General features: G+C 39.9%; 1 protein-coding gene across 1 annotated transcript in view; it reads left to right on the top strand.

The window, feature by feature from the left end:
• HEATR6 (HEAT repeat containing 6) overlaps positions 1 to 24,930 on the top strand; it is a 67,891-nt gene extending 42,961 nt beyond the window's left edge. The window contains exons 11-18 of the mRNA XM_089659212.1: positions 3,310 to 3,409; positions 8,052 to 8,410; positions 9,803 to 9,925; positions 10,064 to 10,150; positions 14,207 to 14,341; positions 20,075 to 20,197; positions 24,546 to 24,670; positions 24,771 to 24,930. Coding sequence (XP_089515338.1) covers positions 3,310 to 3,409; positions 8,052 to 8,410; positions 9,803 to 9,925; positions 10,064 to 10,150; positions 14,207 to 14,341; positions 20,075 to 20,197; positions 24,546 to 24,670; positions 24,771 to 24,930 — 1,212 coding nt within the window. The remainder of the gene's footprint in view (positions 1 to 3,309; positions 3,410 to 8,051; positions 8,411 to 9,802; positions 9,926 to 10,063; positions 10,151 to 14,206; positions 14,342 to 20,074; positions 20,198 to 24,545; positions 24,671 to 24,770) is intronic.
• Positions 24,931 to 27,723: the final 2,793 nt, after the last annotated feature.

The following is a 27,723-nucleotide window of genomic DNA, read 5'->3' as shown; positions in this document are numbered from 1 at the left end:
CTAAAATCACAAAGTAAGGGTACATAAAAGGGGATCAAAAAACAAACAACAAATTATTGCAGGCCAGAAACCCCATACATATAACAAGAAAGAATCCCAAAACAAAAATAACATAACAACAGTTAAGCAGTCAGAAACCTACAAATACACAACCTAACACATACAAGAGACACAAACAAACACCCACACCATCAACTCCCTTACAGATCAGAGGAAATCCTGTGACAATGGTTGTAACAAGAGAGCATCTCCCCAAAAAGAGTCCGCTATATCCAGCCAGGGCTGCCAGATTTTCGTAAATGTTTTGAGGGCAGGCCCGTCTTTATAGATCAGCTTATATTGAGGCAGCACCAGATTAACCATGCAATAAAATCGGTGTATAGAGGGTGGAGTATCACCCTTCCAATTCAACAAAACATTTTTCATCATTGTTGATCTGCCAGAAGTGCACTCCGCTCTTAAGCCCTGTTGTGGGTTGATAACACAGTGGGGATTATTTACTAAAACTGGAGAGTAAACTCTGAACAGAAACTAATCAGCTTCCTGGTTTTATTGTCAAAGTTTAATTGAGCAAGCTGAAGTTAGAAGCTGATTGGCTACCATACATAGCTGCACCAGATTCTGAGTGCACCAGCTTTAGTAACTCTCCCCCAGAATTTTGTGATCAGTGGGTGGTCAGCCCTCCCATTGTCTTTTGCTAAATTACTCATTGACCACCACTTTCGGATCTCTATGCCACAAAGGCTAATCATTCTGTAGTCTCAAATAAGCGCTGGAAGTGTGGAAAGGACACAGGATAGCACTAAAATTTTGATGAAATAATTTTTTTTTACTGCACTTATCAAACGGATATAACAGAATGTTTTCAATTGTGTATTCAACACCAAAGAAAGACCAGATTTGTAAGGGTCTGCCCAAACCCTCCTAAGACTCCTAAACAGGGAGTGTGACTGGTACCTATGCTTTTGACACCTTGGGAGCTGGGACGATCTCGGTGTTGGGGTTTACATACACTGTTAGTACAGTGTTTTTAGAAATCTGTTTGCTAAGTCTGTACTTTCATATATTCAGGCCGTTCAAAGCATATTGTATACTTTATCATTACTGCTGGCTTTTACTACCTGAAGTAGGTTTTCAAGAAAGCATCACAGTGGTTATTTCTTTTGTAAAAGAAACATTTCTTCAGATGGTGTAACATTAATGGATGTCTTTTTGTGACAGCTTTTTAAAAATAGCTTGCAGCATTAAATGAAATCAGGAACCTAAATAAACCCTGCAAGTGCTACTTTTATTTGTTCTGCCCTGTAACAAGAGATGCTCTGAAAATAATGGATACTTTTTTTTATGTTTGCCTCAAGGGTAAGTGGATTAACTGTTGGGGGGGGGGGGGGGGGTTAAGTGGCTTCCACAGGAGACAAGACCGTTTGATATTGAACATAAAAATTCACCATCCTTTTTACCTCTTTGAATATCTGCCATAAGGGATTGAATTTCTTAAATACCATGAGCACAAGAATAAGCAGGGTCTTCTACAGGCTAATTATTTTCAATAATAGAAAGACTTCTTTTGTCTAGCTGACCTCTTCTATTTTGCCAAGCCGCTTTTAAAGGACCAAAATCAGCATGGGGAATGCAGTGTCCTCTGCCCTCATTTTGGTTATGGGGTTGTTTCGATTATTCACATAGCACCTAAAGGCATTACATTTATCTTTCTCTGATAGAAGCAGTTTTGGTATATTTTATGGTTATTGAATAGATTATGATGATCAGAAGAGCTCAGGGTTGTCAGTACGTTAACAAAGCAGTTGTTGCAAACTTCTTGACACGTACGTATGTATGTATGTATGTATGGCCAAAACCTTTTTTCTTTTTTGGATAAAGTATGGAAGGGTTAAAATCTTCATTCACTTCCTGTGACCATCTTAGACAATTGTCTATGAACCAAGTATCCTATTTGAAGATTTCCCTTACCTCCTTGTCCTGGGAATAATTCTGGGTTTCCCCAACTCTTTCCTGGTGACAATGGTCACCTGTCCAAATTGACTTATGACAAATCTTCCAAATGGGGACAGAAAACATTATAAACAGAGAGGGTCTACCCCTCCCCTTTTCCAAAACTTCAAAAACATTGTTTTGATTAGAAATGTACTTTAACTACTTGCTAACCGTGCTATAGCCAAATGACGGCTACAATCCCGGTTGTCCAGTTCTGGGAGGGTGTCATATGTTGTTCTCCCAGAATGCGCCCTCCCGCTCACCTCCAGCGTGCACCCGGCGATCTTCGTGATGGCTGTGTCTTACAGAAACAGCTGATCACGTGATGAGGTAAAAGGCCAATCACAGTGGCCTTTTACAACGTGATCAACTGTGTCCAATAATACAGCAGATGATGTGGTAAATATAGTTGCCGGTTATCAGCAACACTTTCCTAATAACCGACAGCTGTCACAGAGCAGATCGGCACTAATGATCAGTGCCACTCATAAGTGCCCAGCAGTGCCCCCCATCAGTGCTGCCCAGTAGTGCCACCAGTCAGTGCCAACTATCAGTGACCATCATTGCTGCCTATCAGTGCAGCATCATCAGTGGTGTCTATCCGTGACACCTCATCAGTGCCCATCAGTGCAGCCTCATCAATGCACATCAGTGAAGGAGAAAAATTACCTGTTTGCAAAAATTTTATAATAGAAACATTTTTTTCAAATGTTTTGCTCTTTTTTTTTTTTTTTTTTTTTTTTGTTTATAGTGCAAAACATAAAAACCCCATCATTTTGTGTGAAAACAAAATGATAAAAAATTAATATGGGTACAATGTTGCATGACTGAGCAATTGTCATTGAAAGTGCGACAGCGCTAAAAGCTGAAAATTGGCCTGGGCACGAAGGGGGTAAAAGTGCCCGGTAGGAAAGTGGTTAAACTCTTAATTTAGTGCCATACAATCTCAGACATTTTTTTTCAGCAGATATAGGGTTTTATTTTGGTAGCAAAGCTACATACATATATTTTCATTTCCTTGTATTTTATTGGAAATAAATAGTAAACAATTAGAAAAATATATTTCCTGCAATTTTTACCCAATGCAACATTTATGCAATTTGTGCACCCCTTGTACAAAATGTAATTAACAAAGTCTGCTGATTAAAATATCACATTGGTGCAAATTTATTGTAACATAGCTGAATATTATAATCTATTAAGTCTAACATGTTTTGTTTGTGGTGAATGGTGATATGGTTTGTATACCTATACTAGCATATTATTTGCAATTTTTTTAATATATAAAGCATTTTATCTCTCTGATTATTGCAGTGCCTTGCAAATCTAGTGTCAAATGTCCCTTATCATCGACTAAAACCAGGTCTACTCACTAGAGTTTGGAACTATATTAAACCTTACATCCGCAATAAAGGTTTGCAAACTTTTTACTTTTATATGTAAAAAAAAGTGCAGATTTTATTTTGGCTTACACAACATTGACGATGTGGAAAAACATGATATATGTACTGAGTATGTATGTGTGTATATATGTGTACATGTGTGCACACGCGCACACACACACACACACGTTCGCATCTTTCCATGAAAAAAAAACGAACCACAAATTTCTCTTAAAAAAAAACCCAAAAACTTGAAACTGACCAAGATAATTGGCATCCACCATTGTTTATTCCATATTTTAATAATATTATGGTTTTGAGGACCCATGATTTGCGATTGAGACAGAGCTTTCTGACACTGGGCAGTACTTTTTGCTTCTGAATTTCTTGATAGTCTTGAGATTTCATTTGTGCTCTGTACACATTCAAGACACCCCTGCCACCCTCTTCCAAAGGACATTATTTCAGAAGCACTGTGGCTTGTCCATATGCATTTTAGCAAATTCAAGCTTTTTATGCTTTTCCTTCAACCGTGGAATTTTCCTGGGTCTTCTTCATTTGACCCCATTGTTGCGCTAAACGCAACTTATGGTGTGATCAGACACTGTACAATGTCCCTTTTACAATGGAGTTTGGCTTGTGCCTCTCTGGAATTTTTCCTTGGCTCTTTGTCTTCTGTTTGCACTATCCTTCTATTCCGTCTGGGTCGGTTTTCCTCTTGCAGCCAATGTCCATTGAGGTTGGCTACACTCCAATGAACCTTAAATTTCTTGATAATATTTTCAACTGTAGTCATGTGAACTTCAAGCTGCATGAAAATTGGCCTTTAGGCTTTACCTTTGACAAACTGGTCAATAATTTTCTTTTTGAGCTCCTCAGACATCTCTCTCCTTTTGCTTTCCCTGGCCGATGTTCACTGTAGTGCACATGATGATATCAAACAGCAGGGTAACTACTTTTTTGCCTTTTAAAAAGGCTGACTGATTAATTAGTAACACAAGTCTTCAATCCTATAAAGTAAACTTTTTAAAATATCACACTGTTCCAATTACACTGTTCAACAAATTTTTATTTTTTGCCAGTTTTGGAAACAAAAGGATCCATTTCTTAATGAATTTCACATTCTGAGTTCAAATATAACAATGAAATTTGTCAATTGGCTCTAGTTTTTCTGTAAACGGAAAGTTTTCTACTATAGGCGTAATGACTACATAATGCACAATAATTATATAGATAGATGTCTTTCCACAAATATAAAGCAAGTGATATTGACTACATAACAAAGCCTAAATGGCATAATATATTGCATAGGATTACCAAGAAAAATTATAACCATAAGCTAAGTTGAATCATTTTAATACTTAGGATTCTCACTAGTTTTGTCTTCAGTTTGTGTCGGTTTTGCTTCTCTTGGCTTTTCTCTTGTATTCGAGGAAAGGGCTATCTCTTACAACTGCACGTGACTACACGCTTCAGGTTCTTCCTCACTTGACTCAACCACGAAGGATTCTGGTGCTTTAGGAATTGGTAGCCCCTCTCCATGAGGAACTGGACATATTGCCGATGGAATATTTGGATAGTGCACAGATAACTTTTTCTTCTTATTTAGCCCTTTTACAATTGGAGGCACCATACAAAAGTAACAATTACTAACATGATCTGTTGGCTCTCTCCAAATCATTGGCACAGCGAAAGGCATAGATGCCTTTTTTCCATTCAACCATTGCTCCAGTGCCGTCCCACAAGAATTGCAGCATATATGTGGTGCCCAGCTCTTGTCCTGGTCTCCTATCTTGCAGCCAAAATACAAGTTGTAGGCTTTCTTAATCATTCCTGTTATCCTCCTTTTTTGTGAGATAAAAGTTATTTCACCGCAGATATAGCAGAAATTATCTGCTTTATTCACACAAGTTCGAGGCATTACTGAGTAGCCTATATAAGCAGAAAACGAAATGTAAAGACGAACTCCAATCAGCTACAGATACTGCAGCTTTTATGCAGTGAACTGATGCAATTAAAGGCTAATATTGCATCATCTCAGTATACATGCAATTTTCTATTGGTCACCAGTATTAATTGCGCAATATGCAGCTGAAGTTGCATCATAATTTTGAATGGCTTACGTCATTAGATGGGTGAATATATCATGGAAACTAGAGCCAATCAACATTTTTTAGGGTCATTTTCATTGTCAGCACCCCAAAATTATGTAAGATTAGCTAATTTTATGCCCAAAACTTTTTACCTGTTGAACAGTGTTATTTATAATCTTTTCTACGGATACCAATGAATTTACCAGAACCTTTTTAGAATACCTCTTTACAATAAGCAATAATTTTATCTATTTTCACACTTTCTTCTCTTTACTCTGACATGCCAAGAGCATAATGGTATACATGAATTAGATATTATATCTGTAATGATTTAGAAACAATATATCATGTGGAAGATACTCCTCTGATACTATATACACAGATCGATTAAGAATGGGCAACTTCCCCATGATTTGCTGGTTGTAATGATAGGTAATTGCTGCACTTCACAAAAGAGCAGAAAGAGGAAGATTATTAGGCCTCTTTCACACGGGCGGTTGTTCTGCCACTTGCAAATGTTTTTTTTATTTTGAAACTCCCACACTCCTGGCACAGAGATCACTCGCATTTGTACATTGCGTTTATCTGCGATTACGTGTGTTTTAGCTGCGGTAGTAAATTCTTGCCTTTTCTAATGCAACTGTTTACTTAGTTTTTCTTTGTAGTGTGATTAACTGCGTTTATGTACAGATAGCTGCCGTACATCGCTCCTGGACGCGATCAACTTTATTTTACCTTTATCCTACACGCATAAAACCGTATGTTGTGAAAACGTTGCTAAACGCAGTGTGTAAATGGAGCCATAGGGATGCATTGTCTGCATTTAGCTGCAGTAAATATGTTCCTCTAGCTGCAGCTAAAAGCGGAAATCTAACCGTACGTGTGAAAGAGGCCTTACATTGGTGGGTAGTGAGTGAAATAATGCCTCCTTAACCCCTTGACGCCGACGTCACACAAATATGCGGCCTCATGGAACTGGGCTTTTGTGCTGGAAGCACGCCACACTACGCGCTCCCAGCACAAAGACCGCGGTGTCACTGAGAGCCCCGGGTCCCGCTCTAATGATCGGGACCCGGGACTCCTTATTCCGGGTCACATGATCGCTGTGATAGCCACTGATTTGCTATCACAGTGATCAGTTACTGTGCAGCCCGGCCCCCTGGTTTTTTTCTCTCCTGGCATAGAGAGAAAAAAAAATGTTTGTTGGAAAAAAAAAAGATAAATAAATATTAAAAAATAAAGAAAAAATACCTAGATCAAGTTTTGATCTAGTTCAGTGCCAGGGTTATTGTTTGGGCCAGGGTCAAAGGTCAAAAGGTCAGAGTGAAAGGTCAGGATTTAAAAAAAAATTGGTGTCAATGTCAGTTTGTTTTTAGGTAAAAAGAAAAAGACAAAAAAAAAATGTGCACTATTGTTTCTGGGCTGTACTATGAGTACAAACAACAAATAACATACACATATATGATATCGCTGTGATCGTCAAGAGCTGGAGAATTGTTCTTTGGTGGTAGGTTATGGGAGTAACAAAAAACACACAGCTAAATAAAAAAAAAAAATTTTATTTTTTACTATTTTTGGCTAGTTTTCCTTTGATAATAAAAAAAATCAGGAGATATCCATTACCATTTTCCACCAAATGAAAGCTCAATTTGTCCTGAAAAAAATGCGGGATAATTCACCTGGATGTACAAAGTAGTTCTGATGATATGTACCGTTTTACTAACACATGTCAACGGTGCAAAATTGCACTTAGGCATTTAGATTTGTTTTACCCTTAGGCGTGAAGGGGTTAAAGACAGATAATAAAGATCATTAGTGTCTTTATCTGAGAGATGAAGAGACACTTTTACACTAGCTTTGTGAATGACCATGGTACCAGAGCTATGCAGGTATCATTAAAGTTTTTTTAATGCTGAGGTTTAATCTGCTAATATTTTATCTTCTGCGGTTCCTCCCTTTCCCCCTCATCAACATGCTAATAACTTTTTAAATAAAACCTGTTTTCATTACCTTATTTTATGCCAGTGGTATCCTTACTGAATCTGTTTGCCTCTCTGTGCAATGCAGGCAAATCATGGCTTGTGGGAGGGGCCTGCAGGGTGCTGAATTTAACTTACTGAAAACCTCACAGCATCCTACCTCCGTGCTTCTCTAAAAAGGCCCTCAGCCCTGATGTTAGCAGTGGGCTGGCTCTTGGAAGGAGTTTTGCAAATATCAAAATGTTTTGATGGGTGGGTGGGTTTCTGGAAGAGTGGGCATTCCTGGGCAGGCTGTAGTCACAATACAGACTGCCCTAGGTGTTGCCCACATGTGGTACTGAACCTCCATGATTGAAAAACTGAAATACAAGGAATGAAAGGGTCAGACCAGAGACAGTCAGGCTTGTGATGCACACTGAGAACAGTGAAATCTTAGTAAGCAGTTTTATTATGGGAAAGTAGCCTGTACACTTTGGAAGACTGAAGGTTAGGCTGGAGTTAGGCTTTAATTTATTATGCTTGATGCAATTAAACATTATGAAGTTTCTTGATTACATGTTCTCTGTTTTATTTGTATTGACATAATACATTTATTGTTGTAGATGTGAATGTTCGAGTATCAGGCCTTACATTGTTGGGTGCTATTGTATCTGCTCAAGTACCTCTACCTGAGGTGCAGTTACTACTGCAGCAACCAGTTGTTTCATTGCTACCAAACAGTGGCCCCAGCACCATTACACGGCTCAGTGATCCTGACTGGTGGAGAAAGGAGACCTTTCCAGAATTAGATGTAATCAGTGAAATAAACCCTCAACATTCACTGGCTGAGCCATGCTGGCTAGTACGTTTGTGTATATCACTGGTGATCAATCCAAGGGAAGACTCCTATTCTGACAGTGATATCTGCTCTGCCACTGCTGTCCAGTATGAACCCTCTCCTGTCCGCTTGGAAGCTTTGCAGGTATAAATTTTCATCTGATTACTAAGAAAACGTGGATATTTCAGTTTAGTTTTTTTTTTATAGATACATGAGTTCAACCACCTTACAATTTTGTATATGTCTGAAGGATTGCTGGTGATACATCTTTGCCTAAGTTCTTGGGTCTGCACATCTGCTCTGGCCTTTACAAGAGTACAGACTCTTCCCTATTGTCACACCTATGTAAGGTATGAACAGGACACATAAAAAACAATTGTTAAGCAGCAAAAAACAGCTCAGTGGACATGATGTGAACAATCCCCTGGAGTTTTAATGATTTTATATTTTGTATAATGTGGTAGGAGGTTCTGGAACATGCAGTTGGGTGAGATTTTCTAAAAACAGGCAGACAGGAACAAGATAAGTATTTTTGGCAGTGAGATCTTGCTACTGTAACACTCAAGACATGTAATAGCTATGTTAGAAATAGAACATGATGGCTTGGATCAGCCAGTCTATCACCTTTGGGTAAACAGAAGTCATATCAGAAAAAAAAGGTGAATGCTGCATTTGTTGTCACTTGGATATGGTCAGCCAACCTGTGGTTCATGAGTTTTTTTTTTTTTTTAATACTAAAATGCAGGATTTGTAGAGGTAAGCTGCAGTGAAGAATTAAGTGTACCTTACCTGTCGGAGGGGCTTTGGGGAAATATCAGGGGTCTAAACAGACCCCTGATGTCTCACAATATTTGAGACCGAGAAAGGGACTGAGAACAGAAATTCCTCAGCCCCTTTCTCTGCAGCCTCAGCTGCACTGGACGGTGAATAAATGTGAAGTGCTCTGTTCATAGTAAACATATTTTACTATGCTTCAGTTGTGAATGAATGCAGTCAGTGACCAGTACTGATCACTGTCAGTGTTCATTCGGAAAAGAAATGGGCCGGTAATCTACATATTACCAGCCCCTTCTCCTGCTCTCCATCCTCAAACTTTCCCTGCAGCAGTGGGAGGGAGCACCTGGGGGACTGGGTAACACAAGGAAGAGGAACCTGATGAGGGGGGGGGGGGGCATTTAGTGGAACCAATGGGCTGTATTTTCCTCCCTGCAGCAACTGAGCCAACAAGAAGGGAGAGGAGAAGCGGGTATTGACGGTATTCAGCTGCTGCAGGGAGGAAGATCCAGCCCATCCTCCAATAAATGCCACCCTCCCTCTACATTTTCCTGGGTCGGCAACCTAGGGATGCAATCTTCCTGTCAGCTGCTTGTGATGGATGTATTGCTGACATCGGTGCTACAGCTTCCCTGCACAGATCATTGCATTTAGTGTTACCGATTTTATCTTAATGTAATTTTGGAGTTTTTAGGTCTTATGCATAGATTAATATTCATAAACACATCAACTTATTTTTTTTAAACATTGCATATTGTTTAGGTGTTGGCTCGTCTGGTAAAGGGATATTTCAATATGGCACAGAGCTATCTTATGGAGTTGGGAGAAGTTGCTTGCAAATGTATGCAGGAGATGGATGCATCAATTCAGCTGCATGGCGCAAAGGTAAAGTGGGTTCTAATTTTTTTAAATGTTCTGTTATATGAGAAAGCACGTAATTGGTATATTTTTGTCTTTAAAACCTATTTGTGGATGGGAACATTTTTTTACTTGCTTATTTTATAATATGTTTGTATATTTCAGCTTTTAGAAGAGCTGGGTACTGGGATAGTCCAGCAGCAGAAAACTGATTTGTTAATCCCTACTGAAAAGAAAGTGACTGTTAGTCAGGTAAGTGCCCTATCTAGTGTTCGTTTTTGTCTGAAATATCTTTTTTTTTTTTTTTTAAGACCTCTTACAGGACATCATTGAGCGAGAAGGCTCCATCCACCTACAAACGGGAAACACATCATCCACCATTAGTTGGAAAAAAAATCTACCCGAGCGCCCCAGTTAATTGTATTTCCTCTAACCTAACAAGCGCATCAATAGTTCATTATTTTATGCTAGTTGCAAGGGCCTCCCAAGTCAGCTACCCATATCTGCAGTACAGTTGACGACAGGGTGTGTTGGCCAGGAACAGTAGGGGAGAATTATGGAGGTTTCCTCTATCCTGTGTCGTGTGTGTGCGTGCCCCCAGAGGTTTCTCTTCCAGTTGGGAGCCTGCAACCATCCCCTCAGGCTCCAAGCGTAGGTGAGCAGTCTAATATTTTGTACGCCATATTGTTTTTCCCCTTACCTTTTTGCAAGCCTATGTCTGGTGGGCCTCCGAGTGGATGTCCTGGGGTTGGTATTGTTTCTCTCCCCATGGGTTAGCAACCATCACACATACCACTAAATACAGTATATCAGAACTGTTTTTTATCTGCTTAAAGATTTAAAATTCTGTTCAGCTAATCTAGTGATACTGATGACATGAAATTCCATTAATGACAATATACAGTAAATTCCTGTGATTTTTAAATCAAAAGTAAATGATTAGTTAGGGTTTCATTATGTTTACAAATATATTATTTAAGTTTGTTGTAAAAATTATATTTTTATCATAAATTACAAGCAGCTCAGCATATTTGGCAACTGATACGTGTAACTCTGTTTTATGCTTACATACTTGTATGTATGCTTAAAGTGTATTTTCATTTTTGCAGTTATGTTTGAGAGAATCCCATTTTATGTTTGTGCCCACTTTCAAACAGCATGACTAAAAGAAAAAAACATTTCATCCTTTTTTAGATGTTACTCATGGCTAAATCTCCTCTCAGACAGTGTTCATATCTAGTTTAGAACTAGATAATAAGATGTGCCAGAACAGTACAGACAGGGTTGATTATGACAAGCAAAAAGAGTAGTAGTTCCCATGAGCCCACTACCAAAGTAGGTAATAAACACCCAAGCATTTTAGCTCATATGTAAAATCACATATTTTTATTAATCCCTTGTAGGGAGAAAAAGATAATATCCGTGGATGGTGACATGTACAATCACTGAATACACATTAAAAACCATGAAAGACAAGCAATCCGGATTGCAACATTTGAATATTCTTATTGTATTCACTTAAGACTGGTTTGAGATATAAAGCAGCATATTTGGATGAATAGCCAAATTCTGCCATGTATCACAAGGCTTAGTGTTGTGAACATACAGTCAGGTCCATAAATATTGGGACATCAACACAATTCTAACATTTCTGGTTCTATACACCACCACCATGGATTTGAAATGAAACGAACAAGATGTGCTTTAACTGCAGACTGTCAGCTTTAATTTGAGGGTATTTACATCCAAATCAGGTGAACGGTGTAGGAATTACAACAGTTTTCATATGTGCCTCCCACTTGTTAAGGGACCAAAAGTAATGGGACAGAATAATAATCATAAATCAAACTTTCACTTTTTAATACTTGGTTGCAAATCCTTTGCAGTCAATTACAGCCTGAAATCTGGAACGCATAGACATCACCAGACGCTGGGTTTCATCCCTGGTGATGCTCTGCCAGGCCTCTACTGCAACTGTCTTCAGTTCCTGCTTGTTCTTGGGGCATTTTCCCTTCAGTTTTGTCTTCAGCAAGTGAAATGCATGCTCAATCGTATTCAGGTCAGGTGATTGACTTGGCCATTGCATAACATTCCACTTCTTTCCCTTAAACTCTTTGGTTGCTTTTGCAGTATGCTTTGGGGTATTGTCCATCTGCACTGTGAAGCGGCGTCCAATGAGTTCTGAAGCATTTGGCTGAATATGAGCAGATAATATTGCCCAAAACACTTCAGAATTCATCCTGCTGCTTTTGTCAGCAGTCACATCATCAATAAATACAAGAGAACCAGTTCCATTGGCAGCCATACATGCCCACGCCATGACACTACCACCACCATGCTTCACTGATGAGGTGGTATGCTTAGGATCATGAGCAGTTCCTTTCCTTCTCCATACTCTTCTCTTCCCATCACTCTGGTACAAGTTGATCTTGGTCTCATCTGTCCATACGATGTTGTTCCAGAAATGTGAATGCTTTTTTAGATGTCGTTTGGCAAACTCTAATCTGGCCTTCCTGTTTTTGAGGCTCACCAATGGTTTACATCTTGTGGTGAACCCACTGTATTCACTCTGGTGAAGTCTTCTCTTGATTGTGGACTTTGACACACATACACCTACCTCCTGGAGAGTGATCTTGATCTGGCCAACTGTTGTGAAGGGTGTTTTCTTCACCAGGGAAAGAATTCTTCAGTCATGCACCACAGTTGTTTTCCGTGGTCTTCCAGGTCTTTTGGTGTTGCTGAGCTCACCGGTGCGTTCCTTCATTTTAAGAATCTTCCAAACAGTTGTTTTGGCCACGCCTAATGTTTTTGCTATCTCTCTGATGGGTTTGTTTTGATTTTTCAGCCTAATGATGGCTTGCTTCACTGATAGTGACAGCTCTTTGGATCTCATCTTGAGAGTTGACAGCAACAGATTCCAAATGCAAATAGCACACTTGAAATGAACTCTGGATGTTTTATCTGCTGATTGTAAATGGGATTATGAATGAAATAACACACACCTGGCCATGGAACAGCTGAGAAGCCAATTGTCCCATTACTTTTGGTCCCTTAACAAGTGGGAGACACATATGAAAACTGTTGTAATTCCTACACCGTTCACCTGATTTGGATGTAAATACCCTCAAATTAAAGCTGACAGTCTGCAGTTAAAGCACATCTTGTTTGGTTCATTTCAAATCCATTGTGGTGGTGTATAGAGCCAAAAATGTTAGAATTGTGTTGATGTCCCAATATTTATGGACCTGACTGTATATGTAATACATGCACAATAATAGCAGTGAGACAAAAAATTAGCCAAGTATATAGCTAGATATGCATAATCATGATCATTAGATGCGTGAGAACTGCAAAAAATGCAGATTGAAAAAAGAAATGAGTATGTCCATTTGTAGAGTGAAAAAAGGAAATTCCATGGAATTATACAGTGTTGAAAGATTCATACTGTCCCATGTTCCTTCATAGCTTGAATACTGTGTGGTTTATGCCTCAATATATCGTGAAAATATGTGGATATCTTTATCCCTTCTGGGTGTTCCTCCAGATAAACATCATGGCAAATGTATTCAGTACCGACGTCATCACACACGGAAGCAACGTCCTACGTGGTTGATATCATGGACTGGTGAGAGCAGTCATGTTACTGCGCCACTCGATATGCTTCATGATCCGGCGGGAACTCTGCATGAGGAACAACTCATAATATGAGGTCAGACCATTAACCTGACGGGAATTGTGTGGAAACTTCACTCTGTCTACAGCATGACAAAGTTTCAACGGGCTGAGAACTCATTTCCTTGGAAACGGCTAGGTCATTAGCCAGTATGACGGTGCTTTACTATACATTTGTCATGATGTTTATCTGGAGGAACACCCAGAAGGGATAAAGATATCCACATATTTTCACGATTTGGCTCCAAAAGTAGATATACACTTTAACTTCTTGCCATCTACATAACCCATTACATAATCAGGGTGGGCTTTAACACCCGCATGCCACACACATGCGTCCATAGGTAGCTGAGGTTTCTGTGTTGGGAGTTTGCTCATTATGAATGTGCAAGTGGTCAAAGACCGATCCTGGTCTCTAGTTTTGATCAGGAGCTATCAGGACTGGCCCCCAGTCATGTAACCACTGCAATCACAGTGATCAAGTGATCAAGCCCCCTGGGGCACAATAGCCCAGTTAAAGGGACACTGAGGCTGGTTGGGAAGGGGTTAAACATTTGCTAACATAATCTGTAAACAATAAAAAAACTATATTTCCTAACTTTCCTCCAACTCACAGTATAGATTTTTCCTATGCAGGCCGTAGCATTTTGGAACATGATTCTGAATGGTCCTTTACCAGCAGCCTTGCAGAATGAGCAACATCCTACCCTTCAAACAACTGCTTGTGATGCGTTGTCATCTGTCTTACCGGAGGCATTTACCAGTTTACCAGTAAGTATTTGTCAGTGTAAAAAATAAAACCTTTTCTTTTCTAGCATCAGAGGGGTCAGTGCAACCTTTGGTACTTGTTTAAACAGTTACTCAATCCACAAAGGAATTCTGCATTATAGATTAAGACAAAGTGCACTTATTCTTATTGTCCCCGTGCTCTGACCAGGGGCGGACTGACCATTTGGAAACTCGGGCACTGCCCGAGGTCAGTAGGGGACCCCATGACATGCCCCTGGTACCTTTTTCATAGGCTTTTTTGAGTTTTGGCAAGGACACAGGGGCCCCATGATCCCCTATTGCCCGGGGGCCCCATGAGTTGTCAGTCCGCCCCTGGCTCTGACCTAAAATTTTTAACCCACCCCTCCACAGATCAGTGCTTACCAAGATCCATTGCCTGCAGCACTTAGAAATTGATAACTACTTCCCCTCTAAAGTATTTTTTTTTTTTAATTTTTTGCACACATGAAAATCTGAATTTTTGTCTAGAAAATTTAATTAAACCCCCAGAATATTATTTTTTCTAAAAGCAAAGGTTCTGTAGAAGAAGTTGAAATTTTTTTATCTTGTATGATATTTTCAGTATTTAACTGTTTATCAAATGTAAATTTTCAGAAAAAAAATACACTAAAATGAATATTAGTGCACACAAACCCAATATAATACACATTTTATTTATTTATTCAATTTTTGGAAAAGGTAAAAGATGAGGTTATGCCATGTCCAAAGGTGTTATGTGCTAAGCTCTTCTGGTTGACACTTCTGCAGAGGAGATCAGGGAATGGATGTTCCCCGATCCCCTGTGTGCCTGCAAAACAAAGGAAAAATTACAGTACTAAAATATGTAATGATTTAAATGCTTTTTATGGCTCATCAGGTTTAAAGTGGCCTGTAAACGAAGGGCCCGCAATTATTGCCTAACACGTGGTGCAGTCACTGTCTACATATACATACACACCCAACATGCGTGTTTGTGTGGATAGGCTTATGGAGATGCTTTTACATTTTTTTTTTATTTTTTTTTTTAATATATTTACCTTTATAACCTTTTGAAAATGAGCTTTTACTTGGACCCTGTGCCATAGCAATACAGTAATAAGCCCCTTTTTGAGAGGACTGGCAAGTGACTGGTCCTCTTTATGGAGATCAGAGGTCTATTAGACCCTTAATATTTCCACTGTAGTCAAACAAGCACAAGAGTGAGCTCAGTCTGCTGTTTACCCAGCTTTCTAGCTGGAATTTTCACAAGGTTGAACCAAAAGTGCTCAGTGCTGAGCACTTCTGGTTGACACGTCTGCCGAGGAGATCAGGGAATGGATGTTCCCCGCTCCTCTCAGGATGCTGCTATTGCAGCTGTGAGATTGTTTAACCAGTTCATTCTTTGGACATACCAAACATGTTTAAAGAGGAAAACCTAGATAAAATGCCATGCTGTAAAACCCTTTGTTGGCCGCACCTGTACATCCGTACAGGCTCCTTTGGGGCTGTTAACCAGACCGGGATATGGACTTGGAGAGGCACAGCCAAGAGAAATCCAAAAAGTAAATCATCCCCCAAAGATGTGGGTGATGGATTTCTGCAAGTACGAATCTGTGGGAGGGTGAGGGTGGGACAGTTTTGGTCAGGGCATGAAAGGTCTGAAAGTGCATTTATGTAAGTTTTACTCCTTATTATGAAGAAAAATTAGTTTTAAAACTTAAAAGTGCACATTTTACTTTATCACTGGTCTACAGTGCAAAGAAAACAAACTTTTTGGAAGACAATATTGCCAAATATAATATGGTGTGTTTCCTCTCCAAAAAAAACAAGAAATGCATTTCTGCATCATAGATAAATTACATAATTATTGCAAAATTCAACATTTGGATGCACTTTTTGATTCGGAAACTACTTGGTAGATACATTTACAATTATATGTAAAATTATGCACTGGGGGCTAAAAGTATGCATGTGTGTGTGTGTGTATATGTATGTATGTATGTATATATATATATATATATATATGTGTGTGTGTGTATATACAGTGGGGATCGAAAGTTTGGGCACCCCAGCTAAAAATTTGTATTCATGTGCATCTCCAAAAAGCATCAAGTTACAGATTAGACGTTCTTATAATATGTCAACAAAAGTTAGATTTTATTTCCATCATTTACACTTTCAAAATAACAGAAAACAAAAAAATGAATTGAACATACCTGATATACAATATAATCTAGGGCAGGGGTCTGCAACCTTTAAGACATAAAGAGCCACTTGGACCCGTTTCCGAGAGGGAAAAAAAGACTGGGAGCCGCAAAACCATTGCAACATTTAAAACAAATCCGACACTGCATATATTGCAAAAAACGCTCTGGTCATGAAGGGGGTTTAAGGGCCCAGTAAGCAAAGGGTTAATCAGGGCCACAGTGTATCGTCATAATCACAATCATAGCCTTAGGTCAGTGGTGGGCAACCTTTTTTTTCGACCGAGCCAAATCTCGCCAAAACCACGATTGAAATTTATTTTGAGAGAAACATTTTTAAAACTGAAAATACATCCCCCATATAGTAATTCATCCCCCCTATAGTAATTAATCCCCCCTATAGTAATTCATCCCCCCTATAGTAATTCATCCCCCATATAGTAATTCATCCCCCCTATAGTAATTCATCCCCCCTATAGTAATTCATCCCCCCTATAGTAATTCATCCCCCATATAGTAATTCATCCCCCATATAGTAATTCATCCCCCCTATAGTAATTCATCCCCCATAGTAATTCATTCCCCATATTGTGTGAATTCACTTACCTTTGCTCCGCGCGTTCCTCTCGCTGGGTTCCCGCGCCGTTCTGGTCTTCAGGGCGGACTGTGAGAGGAGAGGAGTTCGTCACGCTGCCCCGCCTACATCCGGGCTGCCCCGCCTACATCCTGACAGCCAATGTTTGCCAGCGGGCGCCCGGCACACAGAAGATCTGCATTAAAAGAGCCGCGGCTTGCCGACCCTATTGCCTGTCACCTGGTGGGCAGTGTGCTCCGGAGCCGCAGGAAAGGTGAAAAAGAGCCGCATGCGGCTCCGGAGCCGCGGGTTGCCGACACCCGATCTAGGGTATACTGATTTTTCACAAACCTGCGCACACAAAAAGGATCTGGGTGCCCTGGTTTTTCACAAAACTAATAATGATACCAATCTGCATCTTCTAAAGCAAGCAAGATACTTTGTTGTATTAAAATTGTTATAGGTTTAAGAGGTAGAAATATTATCTTGCCTCTATAGAAATCTATAGTAAGACATCATCTTGAATGTGCAGTTAATTTTTGAGCATCAAAAAAGTATGTTGCAGGAATGGAGAGTGCACCAAGAAGGACAACAAAATAAATAAGGGGTATGGGTATGAGTTAAATCTCCGCTATGAGAAAAGCTATGAATGAAATCTCTCATTCATTGAGGATAAAAAGTCTTCCACTTTTGGGTTACACTACCACCTATAGGATAATTGGACACTTGCAAATTAAAAAAAAAACCCAAAAAAGTGCAGGCTAGCTCAGGATAACGTCTTCTACTGCCAGCCTGCCTAAAGCACAACTACTGTGCATCTGAGTACAACAAACCAAAAATGCTATTTATTTTATTTTTAATATTCAACGCAAACTCACCCATCTACTGTATCTATGTCTAAGTGCTTTATTTTGCCGAGAAATCACTTTGGAAAATACCCCCTAGCATTTCTGGCTATGAATATCTTGAGCAAGGGCAGATGATTTGTGTAGCATTTTTACTTCCTGGAATCCATGTGCCCTTAGCTCAGGCATGAAGACAGGAGGGTGTGCGTAGCTGAACAGCAACTACATAAATGTAAAAAAAAAAAAAAAAAAGAATGTGATGTGAAAACATGTTTAAAACAAATAGATAGGAAAGTATATCACATTTACTTAATAATGCTAACAGTGTACAGTGTAAGAATTAAAAATGGTTAATGTTGATTGAGAAAATGAAGTTCCACTTTAAGTTTTTTTTTTTTTTTTTTATAGTGTCCTCGGAGGATGGGTGTCTTCAGCTCTATCTTTTTATAAGAATAGCCTATTCACAGTGGCACAGTGATCCTCAGCCTGGATTTTGGAGTGCCGGGTCCAGACCCTGCTGGACTAAATGTTGCAGGGATAGCCTGGAAGTGACCTTCTGGCATTGGGTTCCATGCAGAGTGTTTTCTAGACTCTGATGAGGTTAGCTGTGGAGTGCTTTGCAGAGCTGCTGGCATTGTCTCTGCATCATGCCTATCTCTGAAGACTCACTTTTGTTAGTAAGTTGGTTGGGCTGAGCATTGGGAACTACCTTAATAACATAAATAACTGGATTGCAGGAAATACCCCATTTCCTGCTGCGTAAGGGGTTAATGCTGAGGGAATGCATTCTATCCACTGTAAGTAATGTCTGGCTTTGTGGAGAGCTGCGAATAGCTGCAACCGCCAGCGGCCTGTCATTATAGTGAACGGAGGCTGCGGCTGCAATTCGCACCGGCCTAAATCCCTGGTGTGACTGTAGCCTTACAATGCCAAGGGTATAAAATGAAAGTGTATGCTGTGAGCATAGAACTATATTAACATATGGCATGTATTAAAATATGGACCTTTTATTGTTAGTGAGGTGCTGATCACTTGTTTGTAAATGGGTATTAATATTTATAAACAATAACACTCTATATTGTGGATTCAGGAAGTATCTGATTGCCTTCTTTTGCCTTCCTCAGTATCAACAGAAAGTTTAGTGTCCTGAGGATGCAATGATTTTATTTTTGTGTTTTTGGTTAAAGTTATATTTAAAGGAAATTAAAATAAGATAACAAAGATGTCATGCTTACCTGCTCTGTGGTGTTGTTTTTGCACAGAGCAGCCCTGATCCTCTTCTTCTCGGGTCTTCCGCCAGTGCTCCTGGCCCCTCCCTCCTGACGAGTGCTCCGGGTGAAAGCAGCTTGCTATGGGTGCACCCAAGCAGGCTCGCTCTTGTATGCATTTACCCACAGAGCCATGTGTCTTCCCCGCTCCCTCTCTCCTCATTGGCTTACTGGCTGTGATTGACAGCAGTGGGAGTCAATGGCTCCCACTGCTGTCTCAGCCAATGAGTAGGAAGAGTCCACAGATTGCTAAGGCTCTCATGCACATCGCTGGATCACGATTGGGTTCAGGTAAGTATTGGGGGGTTGGGGGGAACTGCACACAGAAGGTTTTTTACCTTCACGCATAGAATGTAGCCTTTTCAACCACTCTAAAATCATGCACCTGAGCCTTTGTTTCAAACAAACTATGTAGCTATTTTAAAAATTGTCCCAATTAAAGTATAAAATAGGGCAAACTTTTCTTTTTTTTTTGTAGTTTTTGGATAGAGTGGAGAGGTATTAGAACACCTGTCAGTTTTTAATGTTGTCTTTGCCCCCATTAGGGAGATCATTATTATTTGTGTTGTACCCAGAAAAGTAATAGAGGAGAAATCTTCCAGTGGAGTCCCCAAGGAATTCCTTTAATTTGCAAGGATTTCCTCTCACTTCCTGTTTTGGATCATGTAGCAGGAAGTGAAGGAAAATCTGCAATGGAAACAGATGGCAAAAAAAAAATCTGACAAGGGTTATAACCCTCTCTTACTCTATCCAAAATGGGGAGAAACATTTTTGCCTATAGTTCTACTTTACTGCAAATTTTAGTTTTTCAAGGGAAACAGCTGTGTGGGAGAAATTGTTAAAATGTTGTAACCTTCCAATTGCAGGATGACTGTCAGATACTTTGTATAACACTGTTGCTTGGCCTGAACCATAGTGAAAACCCACTAGTGAAGGCAGCTGCTGCACGAGCTCTTGGTGTGTACATACTGTTCCCTTGTCTTCGGCAGGTAGGAGAACTTTGTTTTATTTTGTTTAAACTATGACTTGCTATAGTATCTCTTTTATCATCTTACATAATAGAACTGACCAGAAATGCTAAACATCTCTGCGTTCTGCATAATACTTGTCTTGCAACTTGTTAGAAGTGATAGGTGTTGATAACAGAGAAATGAAGCAGCAGACAGAAATGACACTTGGTACTCTTAATTGAGGCAAGTACACACTATAGAGGGATATGCTTTGTTCATATTTAATATCTGAGGTTTACAACCACTTTAAACTTCTAAACAAATAAAAAATAGTACAGCTAACCAAAATGTATGATGTGTAACACAAAGGGGTTTATTTACTAAAGCTGGTTCACTCAGAATCTCATGCACCTGTGGCCAATCAGCTTCTAATCTCAGCTTGTTCAATTAAGCTTTAGCAATAAAACCTGGAAGCTGATTGATTTCTATGCAGAAGTGCACGATATTCTGAGTGAACCAGCTTTAGTAAATATACCTCAAAATGTCATGAGCAAAATGTGCATCTACAAACTTCATAAATAAAAGTGAACCAAGTAAATATGTATTGACCAGTCTTACATACAGTTATGTGCAGAAGAAAATAAAGTGAAGAAAAATGAAAAAATGACAAGTCCACAAGTGATCTTCTTACCACAGTGTTTTTCAGTGCCACCAGTAGTACTCCCCTTTGCCACCTCGTGACTGCAAATCATGTCACCTTAAAATCTGAACTCTTACAGGAGTACTAATAACACTTGTTGAAAAGAAAGGATTAAAATCTTCCTCAATGACCTTAAGGCTCCATGTACAATGGGATGTTTAACAACGCTGGTAGCGGTAGCTGTGTAAAGTTACGTTTAGCTTTTTTTTGCGTTCGCTTTGGAGCGTTTTTCCACATTTTGCATTTTTTTTTTTTTTTTAACCAAAAATTTTTTTATTTTTTTGCTCAAAAACGCCGGTTTTGCTAGCATTAGAGCACGTTTACAGCTAAAAAAAACTCCTCTAGATTCCCACTAGTTCTGTTTTTTTTTTTTTTCCCAGCCAAAAAATGCTCCTGCCAAAATAACGCTGATTGCAGCCTATGTGTGCATGGACACATAGGATAACATGCTGGGGAGTTTACTGGCTGTAGAAAAAAAACACCAAAAGCCAAAAACAGCCGCTGTAAAAACGTACAGTGTGCATGAGGACTTGGAGCTGATGTAGCATACTTGCAACAATGTCTCCACAGCACAGGTCAGACATGGAAAAATGCATAAAACCACAGAAAAAATAGCGCTTACTGTTTGGCAATTTATTATATTTCAAAGTGTGAGATAGCGAACATTATCAGACAAACAGCATGTATACAGAGACAGCTTCCAGTAATGGAAGAAAGTGGTTCACGTTTGTTTTATGATATACATGTATCACGTGTATGTAGATATACATTTTGCTTATGAGATTTTGTGCTGTACGATCATATATTTTAGTTAGCGTTGCACTTCTTTTTGGTTTGCACATGACAAAGGATTTCCAAAGCTCTGTTTGTTAAAAAATAGCAGAAGAATATCCTTTCCAAACTGTTATCTCCTATTACAGCTTTGTACTGAGCCATTTGAGAACAACCATTGTTTGCTCTGACTAATCAAGTCCTGCCTGTAAATTTTATTTTGAGATCTGGACCTCTGCAAAAATATGAGGTTTCTTACAATATATAGGAGCTGGAAAGTACAGTGAAAGACTAGTGCTCCGTCTGCTTGCTAGAAAAACAGTTGTATGCTAATCACACGCAATAGTTTGTATTTTTTTTTGCTCTTTAGACAAGTAAATATATTTGCTTTTTTTGTCCTGTTACTAAGTAAAACCTTTTGGAACATGCACTGTACAAGTTAGTGTATAAAAGTACAGGAGTCAGGAGTATGCAACGTAACAAGTGCAAGGGTCAGGGGTATGTAGTGTACCGAGTGTAGGGGTCAGGAAAGAGTAAATATGCAGACTGCAGAGGCCAGGAGTATGTCACGTACAAATTAAAGGCTTTAGTAACATATAGAGTGTAGGGATCAGGCGTATGATAGCTATACGGTTCTTTACATGCTTCTGACCTCTGCACTCTTATGGAGTAGTTGAAGAATTTAAGCAAATATTGTAGTGGATATGTAAAGTGCACTTTTGTTCATAATGCAACATTTAAAGTGACACTAATGCAGGCCATAGATGGGTCGAAAATCGGCCGATTTTTCGGCCGAAAATAAAATCGGCCGATTTTCGGATCGTTAGTGGGCGATTTGGTCGGCCGTTTTTTGGTATTTTGGCCGTTTTTTTTTTTTTTTTCGGTAAAATTGGAAAAAAATCGGCCGATTTTGCCGATCGGCCGATTTTCGCGGCAATTAGTGGGCAAATCGGCCGATTTTTTTACCGATAAAAAATCTGCGCATGAGCAGTGACCTGCAAGAGGAAGACAAAAAGAAGAAAAAGAAGAAGAGGGAGACGGTGAAGAAGAGGATGAAGAAGAAGAGGAAGAAGAAGAGGATGAAGAAGAAGAGGATGAGGATGAAGAAGAAGAAGAGGATGAGGATGAAGAAGAAGAAGAGGATGAAGAAGAAGAAGAGGATGAAGAAGAAGAAGAGGATGAGGACGAAGAAGAAGAAGAGGATGAGGAGGAAGAAGAGGATGAAGAAGAAGAGGATGAGGATGAAGAAGAAGAGGATGAGGATGAAGAAGAAGAGGATGAGGATGAAGAGAAGAGGATGAGGATGAGGAAGAAGAAGAGGAGGACGAGGATGAGGAAGAAGAAGAGGAGGACGAGGATGAGGAAGAAGAAGAGGAGGACGAGGATGAGGAAGAAGAAGAGGAGGACGAGGATGAGGAAGAAGAAGAGGAGGACGAGGATGAGGAAGAAGAAGAGGAGGACGAGGATGAGGAAGAAGAAGAAGAGGAAGAAGTAGGATGAAAATAAGAATTCCAGTCCAGCAAAAAGTGTCTCTGCAGAGAGCTCCGCTATTTCTGACAGTTCTCTGACAGTTCCTTCACATTTACAGCGGTTGAAACATTGTATCTATTTGTTTCCGAATAAAAACATCTGTATCCTAAATGGAAACAAATAGATACATTGTTGCAACTTCTATAAATGTCAAGGAACTGTCAGAGAACTGTCAAAGAAATAGCAGAGCTCTCTGCAGGGACACTTTTTGCCGGCTCTAGACGGGTAGAAAATCGGCCGATTTTTTTTTTACCATTGATGGTAACGTCGGCCACTTGAACAACCGATTTTTTCGTTTTTTAAAAGAAAAATCTGCAGTTTTTCTCCCCATCTATGGCCTGCATAAAGCTTCATTTTTTTTTTTTTTCATTTAAAACAAACATGTCTATACTTACCTGCTCTGTGCAGTAGTTTTGCACAGAGCAGCCCCAATCCTCTTCTTTTCAGGTCCCCGTCAGTGCTCCTGGCTCCTCCTCAAGCTGTCACCCCAGGAAAAACCGCTCACCTTACTGCTGCTACGTGCTCGTCCCCGAGCTGCTGCTTTATGAATCCATAAGACACATATAGCTATGGCTTGGTCCTGCCCAATCTCTCTCCTCATTGGCTCACTGGCTGTGATTGACAGCAGTAGGATCCAGTGGGCTCCCACTGCTGTCTCAGCCAGTGAGGAGGAAGAGTCCCCAGACAGCAGAGGCTGTTAAGAATGTTATTGGGGCGGGCTGGGGGGAGCCTCTACACACATTTTTTTTTTTTACCTTCATGCATAGAATACATGAAGGTAAAAAACCTTGAGCCTTTTTAACCACTTTAACAGTAAACCCCAGCAATTACTTGATCTTATTCCCAAGCAAAAATTCCCTCTACCCCCCCCCTCCCTCTTCCCCAAAATTGCTTACTTGCCTATCTGCAGACCACAATAGGCATTCAAAGGAGTACTACAAAGAAAAAAAAAACTAACCTGAAAAGCAAAGCAGTGGCTAGTGCAGCTCCTACCAGGCTTTTTATTTTCTTTTCAGCGTTGCATCATTTGACATATCAGAGCCAAGGAGAATTCAGGGTAAGCTTCCCTTGGATCTGTGCCACTTTGCACTGGGTACATGCACATTACAGAGGCAGAGGCCCCTACATAACTGCTGTGACCAGACATATGGCTGTGCAGAAACCCGCTGTGTAACAGTAATGTCACCCACATTCAGTGGCATCATTCAGGAAATCCGCTTGCCTGAGGCTCTCGGGCCTAGCAATGCCTCTGTTTGCCGGTCTCTTTCCTCCCATTTTCCCCCATTCAATCAGTGACATAAACTATTAAGGCTGACGGATCGTGTGTTTGCTATTGTGTGTTTGCTATTATTTTGTATCATTTTTTTTACTGCTTACCTCTTTCAGGATGTTATGTTTGTAGCTGACTCTGCTAACGCTATTCTGATGTCCCTTAATGACAAGTCTCCAAATGTTCGGGCAAAGGCAGCCTGGTCTTTGGGTAACCTTACAGACACATTAATTGTTAACATGTAAGTATTCTTAGCTTAAGGCTTGCTAGAATGTAAAATAAGTCATCCTCCATAATAAACTTGGACAATTGCTTGTTCTTAATTTTGTTTTCTATTTCAGGGAAATAATTGGACAAAGTTTTCAAGAGGAATTTTCTGATATGCTGCTTCTTGAAATGTTGAAATCAGCAACAGAAGCTTCAAAAGACAAAGATAAGGTTAATACAACTGTCATTCTTTTCATTTTAATTAAACATTTTGATTCAATATCTGCAGAATAATATACCAGGTTATTTGTGGGAACAAGTTATATATGCATTATCACATAAAGAATATACTGTAGATTTTGTCCTGGCTTGAGAATTCATTCCTACAGTGAGTCTATGCTTTGCCACACCCCTCCAAATCACTGGATTCAGGTTTTCCAATCACTTCCATGGCCACAGGTATATAAAATCAAGCACCTAGGCATGCAGACTGCTTCTACATATATTTGTGAAAGAATGGGTCACTCAGTAGCTCTCCTTGCTACTAAATATTCCACGATCAACTGTTGGTGGTATTATAACAAAGTGGAAGCAACTGAGAACAACAGCAACTCAGCCACGAAGTGGTAGGCCACTTAAAATGACAGCATCGGGTCAGCACACAGTGCGCAGAAGTCGCAGACTGTCTGCAGAGTCAATAGCTAAAGGCCTGCAAACTTTGTGTGGTCTTCAGATTATCGAAGCTGCATCCAAGCCTTGCATGCAGTAGTGTAAAGCACAACGCCGCTGGACTCTAGAGCAGTGGAGAAGTGTTCTCAAGCGTGATTCGTCACTCCACTCTGTCTAGCAATCTGATAGACATGTCTGGGTTTGGCAGCTGCCAGGAGAACGGTACTTACCTGACTGCATTATGCCAAGTGTAAAGTTTGCTGGAGGGGGGATTATGGTGTGGGGTTGTTCTTCAGGGTTTGGGCTTGGCCCCTTAGTTCCAGTGAAGAGAACTCTTAAGGTGTCAGCATACCAAGATATTTTGGACAATTTCATGCTCCCAACTTTGTGGGAACAATCTGGGGATGGCCCCTTCCTGTTCCAACATGACTGCGCATCAGTGCACAATGCAAGGTCCATAAAGACATGAACGAGGGAGTTTGGGGTGGAGGAACTTGACTGGCCTGCACAGAGTCCTGACCTCAACTGCGTAGAACACCTTTGGGATAAATTAAAGCAGAGACTGCGTGCCTGCCAGGCCTTCTCATCCAGCATCAGTGCCTGACCTCACAAATGTGCTTCTGGAAGAATGGTCAAATATTCCCATAAACACACTCCTAAACCTTGTGGACAGCCTTCCCAGAAGAGTTGAACCAGTTATAGCTAGAAAGGATGGGTCAACTCAATATTGAACCCTACGGACTAAGACTGGGATTCCATTAAAGTTCATGTGCGTGTCCCAATGGTTTTGGCAATATGGTGTGTGTGTGTATGTATACATATATATGTGTGTGTGTGTGTGTGTGTGTGTGTGTGTGTATATATATACAGTGGGGATCGAAAGTTTGGGCACCCCAGCTAAAAATTTGTATTAATATGCATAAAGAAGCCAAGGAAAGATGGAAAAATCTCCAAAAGGTATCAAATTACAGATTAGACATTCTTATACTATGTCAACAAAAGTTAGATTTTATTTCCATCATTTACACTTTCAAAATAACAGAAAACAAAAAAATGGCGTCTGCAAAAGTTTGGGCACCCTGCAGAATTTATAGCATGCACTGCCCCCTTTGCAAAGCTGAGACCTGTCAGTGTCATGGATTGTTCTCAATCATCGTCTGGGAAGACCAGGTGATGTCAATCTCAAAGGTTTTAAATGCCCAGACTCATCTGACCTTGCCCCAACAATCAGCACCATGGGTTCTTCTAAGCAGTTGTCTAGAAAACTGAAACTGAAAATAGTTGATGCTCACAAAGCTGGAGAAGGCTATAAGAAGATAGCAAAGCGTTTTCAGATGTCAATATCCTCTGTTCGGAATGTAATTAAGAAATGGCAGTCATCAGGAACAGTGGAAGTTAAAGCAAGATCTGGAAGACCAAGAAAAATATCAGACAGAACAGCTCGCAGGATTGTGAGAAAAACAATTCAAAACCCAAGTTTGACTGCACGATCCCTCCAGAAAGATCTGGCAGACACTAGAGTTGTGGTACACTATTCCACTATAAAGAGATACTTGTACAAATATGGTCTTCATGGAAGAGTCATCAGAAGAAAACCTCTTCTACGTCCTCACCACAAAAATCATCGTTTGAACTTTGCAAATGAACATATAGACAAGCCTGATGCATTTTGGAAACAAGTTCTGTGGACCGATGAGGTTAAAATTGAACTTTTTGGCCGGAATGAGCAAAGGTACGTTTGGAGAAGAAGGGGCACAGAATTTAAGGAAAAGAACCTCTGTCCAACTGTTAAGCATGGGGTTGGATCAATCATGCTTTGGGGTTGTGTTGCAGCCAGTGGCACAGGGAACATCTCACGAGTAGAAGGAAAAATGGATTGAATAAAATTTCAGCAAATTTTGGATGGTAACTTGATGCCATCTGTGAAAAAGCTGAAGTTAAAGAGAGGATGGCTTCTACAAATGGATAATGATCCTAAACACACCTCGAAATCCACGGGGGATTACATCAAGAGGCGTAAACTGAAGGTTTTGCCATGGCCTTCACAATCTCCTGACCTCAACATAATTGAAAATCTATGGATAGACCTTAAAAGAGCAGTGCGTGACAGACAGCCCAGAAATCACAAAGAACTGGAAGACTTTTGTAAGGAAGAATGGGCAAAGATACCTCAAACAAGAATTGAAAGACTCTTGGCTGGCTACAAAAAGCGTTTACAAGCTGTGATACTTGCCAAAGGGGGCAGTACAAGATATTAACTCTGCAGGGTGCCCAAACTTTTGCAGATGCCATTTTTTTGTTTTCTGTTATTTTGAAAGTGTAAATGATGGAAATAAAATCTAACTTTTGTTGACATATTATAAGAATGTCTAATCTGTAATTTGATGCCTTTTGGAGATTTTTCCATCTTTCCTTGGC

The sequence above is a fragment of the Staurois parvus genome, unplaced genomic scaffold (assembly GCF_062004578.1).
Source record: "Staurois parvus isolate SC_StPar_1 unplaced genomic scaffold, SC_StPar_1.0 ptg001134l, whole genome shotgun sequence".
Classification (NCBI taxonomy): Eukaryota; Metazoa; Chordata; class Amphibia; order Anura; family Ranidae; genus Staurois; species Staurois parvus.
This window is presented reverse-complemented; position numbering and strand designations above follow the sequence as displayed.